Genomic DNA, 8,109 nt, shown 5'->3' on the forward strand with positions numbered 1-8,109 from the left:
AGTTACCATACTTACTAGCATGATTTACCGACAGTAGGATTACCACCAAATAAGTTACCATACTACTAGCATGACTTACCGACAATAGGATTACCACCGAATACCGACAGTAGGATTACCATTGAATAAGTTACCTCACTCACTAGCATGACTTACCGTCAGTAGAGTTACCACTAAATAAGTTACCACACTAGCGATAAGTCACGACCTACGCGATAGGCTTAACCTACCCACTAGCATATAAATATAGAAGATAAGTCACGATACGCAATAAGCTTGGCCTATTCCAATAATGTATATACAACGAATAAGTCGCAATGCCCAAAAGGGTTTAGCCATAGGAATTTCCTCGCAAGTAACGCAAACCTAAAACCTCCCAAACCCTTCCTGAAAACCCAGGCCATGACCATATAAGGAGAGAAATCGAAAGCGGAGCCGATGACGCAACTCAACCCTTCCACTCAGGCAACAAAAGGAAGAAAACTCAGGCCATGCCCATATAAGGAGAGAAATCGAAAGCGGAGCCGATGACGCAACTCAACCCTTCCACTCAGGCAACAAAAGGAAGAAAACTCAGGCCATGCCCATATAAGGAGAGAAATCGAAAGTGAAGCCGATGACGCAACTCAACCCTTCCACTCAGTCAACCCTTCCACTCGACCACCCCCGCCATCGGAAAAACAGGAATATAAGGACGACCATCCCAAGGGACGCCCTCAGTTCTCCGGAGTCTTACCTCGATCACGGACTCTCCAGTTAAGTAACCACTGAATCCTTCTCGAGTCTCTCTGAATCCAGAACCTTCCTATTTCCACATCGAGAATCTTCCTATCTCCACGTGCGTTACCAAACCCAGAGCCTTCAGCTCTCTCACTACATAAAGAATTGCGTGTCATATAGAAATACGCCATACGTTCGTTTCACTCGACAATTATATAAATATATATATATATTCTTGATTGTAATCTTGTTACTTTTGTAATCACATGTCAGCTCATAGATGTCCTATGTAAAATTATCGTAATATACAACCATTTTTATACAATATCTTACTCTACAAATTCTTACACCTCTTCGCACATCCTCCACTGATCCCACTTATACTACATCCACACACGAGCCCAGTGCCGTACGAGCGGCACGTCTCCGCCTGTGGGTATTTTAGTAATTATAAGAAGGCATCCGAATCACCGGTCCTCCCCTTGTGCCACATCTGCGTACGAGGCAGTGCCGTACGAGCGGCACGCTACCGTCCGTGGGTGTCTGGAGAGGGGCAGTGCTGTACGAGCAGCACGCTTTCTCGCCACGAGCAAGGAGAGTCAACCGAAGCGAATTTGTCTTTTGACCTCACTCAGTTGTTAACAAATGCCCAAGACGCGACGAAGCGGACTCAAGGTACGCACCCGCAGGCTCAACCGCCTTTTGTTCGGGACCCCTCCGAATCCATTGTTAGGAGTCCTTTCCGATTACACGCCCGATCCTGAATACGAAAAGTACTTCGTCGCGAGTTCCGCGTGCAAGGCGGATGCGAGACCAAAACTCGAGAACGTAACTTCAGTGCGCAAAATTAACATTAAAAGTATACAATACATCTACGTTCCACTGGACAAGGCCGAGTCTCGAGCAGATTACCAAGCATTTCGGAAGGCCCAGAACTATCGGCTAACCCCGATCACCTTCACACCGGGGAGAGATTCCGACAAGCCACCACCAGTCCCATCTTGGGAATTCATCGCTTCAATCAAAAAGGACGACCCCCGCCGGATCCGCCTGATCCAGCGCCGCGCCGAGATTCTACACCTGTGGTTCGACGCTTCACCACCAGAACACTGGGGCACCGCGGATCACCCATTGGAACTCGACTAAAGGTAAGTGACGACGCCCCTAGGCGCTAAGCAAACGGCATGAGCGAGCCGCGCACGCGACGCCCCGCGCGCCGACTCACCCCATTGGCCTCTAGAATTGCGCGGCGGAATTGGTTATCGCGCGCCGTGTGCGTCTTTACCATCTGCCATCAAAATCGTAACAGCAAACACTACCTCTGTGAAGAGTGTTTCCGAGACCTAACGGGCCCACAACGCCGCCAGTACGACTGCTTAGTCCGCCATTATATGCATATCGGTTACCGATACAAGGTCGAAGAGTGCGATTCGTGCGACGTCGTAATCGGAGAAATCCAGAGTCCCTCCGCGTGTACCACGTGCTGTGAAATATTCTCTAACGTAAAACGTTCGGTGGAACACGAGGGAGGAGACCAATATTTGGAACGCGAATCCACGATAATTGCCATTTTGCAAACTAGAGTTTAGCACCTCATTGTTCATGTGTCCCGGACACCCCGTAAATCGGCAGCCTCCGGAGGTAGTTTCACCCCCTAGCCCTATCAGAGCATGGTTAATGACGGGAATCTGTGTCTGGTCATTGTTTTTCCAAAATAAAACTACGGGGGTCATTATTTGTGAAGATTGCCAGCTCGGCCAATACCAGCCCTTCCGGCAAGATTTTGAAGGCGTTCTCAGGCATTTCGTGCAATACGGGCCGCGAATAGAGTTCCCCACGTGTAGCGAGTGCAGTAAGGTTCTAGCCGACTGTCGGCCCGCTTTCGAATGTTACGCATGCACTAGAGTAGAAGAGCCGTTTGAACGATTTCTGACGAATCCTCTGAATCAACGGTACGGTGAAGAATTACCGAATCTAAATCTCCCAGTGAGGGTGCGGATCGGGCAAACGATTTGGTGACGAGCGTCTGGATAGCGAATTACCTCGGTCGCAGGTATCCCCGGATAGAGCCCCTTGGCTTGATAACCCGAAAAGCGACTAGTCTCGTATAAACGATCCGAGTACCGCCCCCCTTCGCGGCCGCGATCTATCGGGACGTAACACAAATCTGGTGACAGCGGTGGGATACGAAAATTCGCGATGCCAGACACTCGTTCTAAGTCCACCGAGCCTCCGAGCGAAGCGGAACTCGCAAAACGTAGAGCCGACATGGAGCACGAGCTCGAAATACTCCATAAAGAGAAAAGGAAACAAAGGGCGGAAGAAGCAAGGTTGCGCGAAGAACAGGAAAGGGTTAGGCGAGATCAAGAAGTTCTCGAGAAAGGAAAGGAAGAATTAGAGAAAATTAGAATCGGCATGGAGCAGGAACGAGCCGAGATGACTAAACAATTCCGAGAAAGTAGGGCTGAATCGAACGAGTCACGGGACGCCGCGCAAGCACTCTCTCCCTCGCGACAACGCTTACGGTTCGATGAATCAATTTCGGACAATCGCTATCCGAGCATGGAAGATTATCGACTATCTGCCTCGCGACAACAATCACGTTCCGACGCGTCGCGCGCGGGCAGTCGTTCCCCGCGAGACTCAACTCCGGAAAATTATGGCCCGCGTATATCCTTTAAAGAAGCCTTAGACACAGTCCCTTCCTTTGACGGACAAAATATCTCCTTGTCGCAATTTGTACGTGCCTGCAAACGCGCCAAGGAGATTCTCCCACCGTCTTCCGAACGCAATCTAACCCGCCTTCTCCTGACCAAACTACGCGGAAGGGCTATATCCGCGGTGGAGGACGAAGTGTGCGAAAACGTGACGCAACTCGCGGACCTATTAAATGGCGCTTTCGGAGTACCGCGCACGATAGATCAATACCGCGGCGAACTGAGTACTATTTATCTAAAATCAGGGGAGCATATATTAGATTACATAACCCGAGTAAAAGATCTCCGGTCGGCCATCCTTGATGAGGAAAGGCGTACTCGTGGATACTTAGACGACCACGCAACGACCGAAATCGACGCCCTAACCGCGCGATCCTTTTGCGAAGGACTCCCGCTCACTTATCGAATTCAACTCAATCGCAGAGACCATTACAATCTCCCCGCCGCATTCGCTCACGTTAAGACCCTCGCGAAAAGACAAGAGCTAGATAATACGCGTTTCAATAACCCTCGTAAGGATGACGGTGAACGTGGTTTAGAAAGAAATGCCTACAAGCCCGCGAGGTCTCCCCCCGAGCGCTACGAAACAAACAGGGATCGGTATAATGGCTCCTCGGATGTCAGCGTGTGCGCTCCGATGACGCGTTTCATATGAAATTTGACGCTGCGGACGCATGCCTCCCACAGCCCGCCGAAATGCGGCGCGGACGGAGGAATAAAGTTCCACCGCACGCCTTGAGTCGCGGTCCGATTCTGAAAATTTGGATCGCACACGGCTCGCTTCCATGCGGCGGATATTTCGCGATGAGCTCCGTGAAAGGTCGTAGCGTTGTCCGAATACATGTCACTGGGAACGCCGCGACGCGCACAAAAACGATCGAAAGCAGCAACGAACGCGGAAGTCGTACAGTCGCCAACCAACTCTAGATGCGTGGCCTTGACTGCCATGCACACAAACACGGCTATGTAAGCCTTCCTCGATTTGTACCCTCGACCGGGTGTGGATCTGACCTGTATTGGTCCAGCGTAATCCACTCCGCAATGTAGGAATGCACGAGACGTTGACGTAACGCGGTACACGGGCAGGTCGCCCATCAACTCGCTCGCGATCTTGGCGCTTTCCCGAGCGCATGTGACACATTGATGTAGAACAGCGCGGATCGTTTGACGCGCTCGTAATATCCAGTAAGTTTCGCGTAGCTGGTGCAACGTATATTGCGGCCCAGCGTGGAGGGCGCGTAAGTGAGTATCGCGTATTAACGCGGCAACTGCCGGATGGGCAGCGAGTACCACTGGGTGCTTTTTGCCGTGCGGAAACGTCGAATGGCGGAGGCGACCGCCCACACGAATGAGCCCGTTCTTGTCGAGAAACGGGTTCAACGACAGTAGTTTGCTGCTTTTCGAGATGCGTTGTGAGAGCTCTAACTGAGCATATTCGACGGGGAACAACTGACGCTGAATGTTCTTCAGCCAGAAGATGCGCGCGAAGTTTACTTCGTCCGGGCTGAGCGGTTCCGGCTCGTTCTGCGACGGCGCGTTTGCCCTGCCGCAACCTCCTTCGCGAGCGCGGCGCGTGAATCGCACGACGTAAGCGGTGACTCGCACCAGCTTATTCCACGACGAGAATCTCTCGCTGAGATCCCATCGATCGCGAGGCTGCATGACGTGCACGGGAGCGCGAACTTGCTCTTCGGGCTGTATTTCCGGCGCGTGGGATTGAGGCTCGATTGGCCATTGATCGGGCGACAGCTTGAGCCAGTCAGGCCCTGTCCACCACAAAGATTGTTTGATAAGATCTTTCGGAGGCACTCCTCGCGACACGAGATCGGCCGGGTTTTGTTGTGAGGGCACGTGATGCCATTCGACGGTCGGCAGGAGGGTTTGTACCTCGTGGACTCGATTTGCTACGAATGTTGGCCATCGGGAAGGAGGCTGCGATAGCCAGGCTTCAGTGACCTTTGAATCGGTCCAACAGTGGTAAAACTTGATTGCGATTGTGAGAGCGGATCGGATCGCGTCGATTGTGCGCGCAAGCAGTACCGCGGCGCACAGCTCTAATCGCGGAATGCTCATGGGTTTGAGCGGGGCTACTTTTGATTTTGACATGAGCATCGTAATTTCGACTGTCCCGTCGATGTGCGTGACTCGTAAATAAATCACCGCGCCGTATGCGGAGGCGGACGCATCGGCAAACCCATGAACCTCCGCGCTGAGCGTGTCGGATCCGTAACCTGTCCACCGCGGAATTGAGATTTGTTTCAGTAGCGGCAATTGAAAATAAAAATCTCTCCACTTGCGGAGAAGATCCTCCGGTATGACGTTATCCCACTCACAGCGAAGCAGCCAGAGTTGCTGCATAAGAATTTTCGCGGTGATGACGACGGGAGCCATCCAGCCGAGAGGGTCGAAAATTCGTGCGATAGTCGAGAGAATCGAGCGTTTGGTGGCGGGGACGGAATCTACGAGCGTGACGTTGAATCGAAAGACATCTTGGTTGGGGTCCCACTTGAGCCCGAGTACCTTTAGACGCTCGTCCGCTTCGAGCGTTTTTGCGGAAGCAAGGCCATGATCCTGAGGATCGATGCCTTCAAGCAATACAGGCTGGTTGCTCGCCCATTTGCGGAGATGAAATCCCGCTTTTTTCAATAGTGAGATTAGTTGATTTCGCGTTTGAAGCGCGAGAGGGATGTCGTCTGCACCAAACACACAGTCGTCGACGTATGTGTGCAGCTGCAATACCGGGACGGCCAACGGACATTCCGCGCCTTCGTCTTTGGCGACTTGGTCGACGACACGAAGGGCGGCATTCGGCGCGTTCGCGTTACCGTACGTGACTGTTAACAAGAGATAGGCTATCAATGGCGAGGTCGGAGTGGGTCGCCATAAGATTCGCTGATATTCCACATCGGAGGGGTGGACGAGGATTTGGCGATACATTTTTGCGATATCGGCGGTAAATACAAACCGATATTGCCGCCATCGCAAAATAATAAATGACAACTCAGGTTGCAGTTTGCGGCCAACCATGAGATGATCATTCAAGGAGAGACCATTGGAAGTCGGATGCGAGGCGTTGAATACGACGCGCAGACGAGTTGTCGAGCTGTGTTCGCGTATAACTGTGTGATGTGGTATATAATATACCTGACCATCGGGAGGTTCGTCTAGCGGCGCCTTGACCATGTGTCCGAGACGCTCGTATTCCGCGAGAAATTCGTTGTATTCTTTTGCGAGGTCCGGATTTGACTTTAGCCGCGCTTCGAGGCGCGAATACAACGCGATAGCAGACGATTTTGATTCGCCGATTTCGATAGGGGGCCCCGATTTAAACGGCAACCGCACTATATATTGCCCATTGGGGGCGCGAGAATGCGTCGATACGAAATGCTCTTCGCATCGCATCTCTTCCGGTGAGAGATGCGCTTTCTGAGGAAGTTCTTCGACCTCCCAGAACCGTTTTAATTGATCCGATAGTTCCTCCAGCAGCGTGCAGTGATGCGCTTGAATGCGAGCCGGCCGCGACGGCGCTGGCATTGGTCCGGACAGGAACCATCCGAAAATCGAGTTTTGAGCAACGGGCTCGTTGGGAGCGCGACTACGGACTTCCGGTAGTAGAATCGCGCCATATAAATCAGCACCGATTATAATGTCAATCGGCGCTGCGCTAGTAGGATCACTATCCGCTAGCGTTAGTTCGCGTATGTACGACTTATTGGTTATATCCGGCACGCGGTGCGGAACGTAAGTCTTAAGCGACTTGAGAACGAGAGCGGAGACGGAGGGCCTCGGGCCCGTGCCGTCACGAGCTGACAATTGAACGGTAGCTGCGCTGCGTGCGGTGGCAGCGGTCTCGCCGATCCCAGTGATAGAGACGGAGACGCGCGTACGCGGGAGGCGCAATCGCTGAGCCAATCGTTCGGTGATCAAGGTGGTAACGGAACCCTGATCCAATAACGCACGAACTGTGTCATGTCGACCGTTGAGACCGCTCACTCTCATCCAGGCAGTAGCCAACAAAATATTTGATTTCGAGAAGGTCGTGTGCGACAACAAATGTGACGTTACTTCGTTAGTTGAATCTGTTTTCGCGTCCGTGGATGAAGGTGAGCTCTCGGTTGTCGAGCTAGTGTTATTCACGTCGATCGCGTGAAGAAGCGTGTGGTGTTTTTGCTGACATTGCCGGCATGTGTTCTTACTCGAGCACGCGTCGCGAGTATGCCGTATGCTAAGACAATTGTAGCACGCATGAAACTTCTTCGCGAGATCACGTCGTTGAGCGACGCTTTTGTTTTGAAAATCCGGACACGCGGACAAGAAATGCGTCTTTTGGCACATGGGACACTTGTTTGTACAGGCATTAGCTGCGTGAGCTTGAATTGAGGCATGCTGTTTATTTCCCTTGACTTGCGACGAAGCCGGGAGAATATTCTCGAGAGCGCGTATTCGAGACTTTAAGAAATTGTCAAGGCGCTCGTATGTGGGATAATCTACCGTATCGCCAAGTTTTAATTCCCATGCTTTTCGGGTGTCTTTGTCCAGCTTTTGGACGAGCAAATAAACGAGCACGTCGTCCCATGTGTCAACCGCACGACCGAGGTTTTTTAACGACTGAATTGAAACGCTTGCTCTATCTCGCAACGCGGTGAGCGCGGCGGCGGAATCTGAGGTCGCG

The 8,109-nt window shown here is 52.0% G+C and overlaps 1 protein-coding gene across 1 annotated transcript; it reads right to left on the reverse strand.

Annotated features, from left to right (window-relative positions):
• Positions 1 to 4,016: 4,016 nt before the first annotated feature.
• Positions 4,017 to 7,772, reverse strand: LOC112456441. Its single transcript, XM_025018971.1, has one exon. The coding sequence runs from the start codon at positions 7,770 to 7,772 to the stop codon at positions 4,017 to 4,019; it is 3,756 nt and encodes a 1,251-aa protein (XP_024874739.1).
• Positions 7,773 to 8,109: the final 337 nt, after the last annotated feature.

The sequence above is a fragment of the Temnothorax curvispinosus genome, unplaced genomic scaffold, assembly GCF_003070985.1.
Source record: "Temnothorax curvispinosus isolate PA1 unplaced genomic scaffold, ASM307098v1 QBEX01006848.1, whole genome shotgun sequence".
Lineage (NCBI taxonomy): Eukaryota > Metazoa > Arthropoda > Insecta > Hymenoptera > Formicidae > Temnothorax > Temnothorax curvispinosus.

Bases quoted from the DNA above. Each gene is read 5' to 3' on its own strand.
- LOC112456441 (XM_025018971.1), bottom strand. From the start codon at position 7,772: ATGTGCCAAAAGACGCATTTCTTGTCCGCGTGTCCGGATTTTCAAAAC.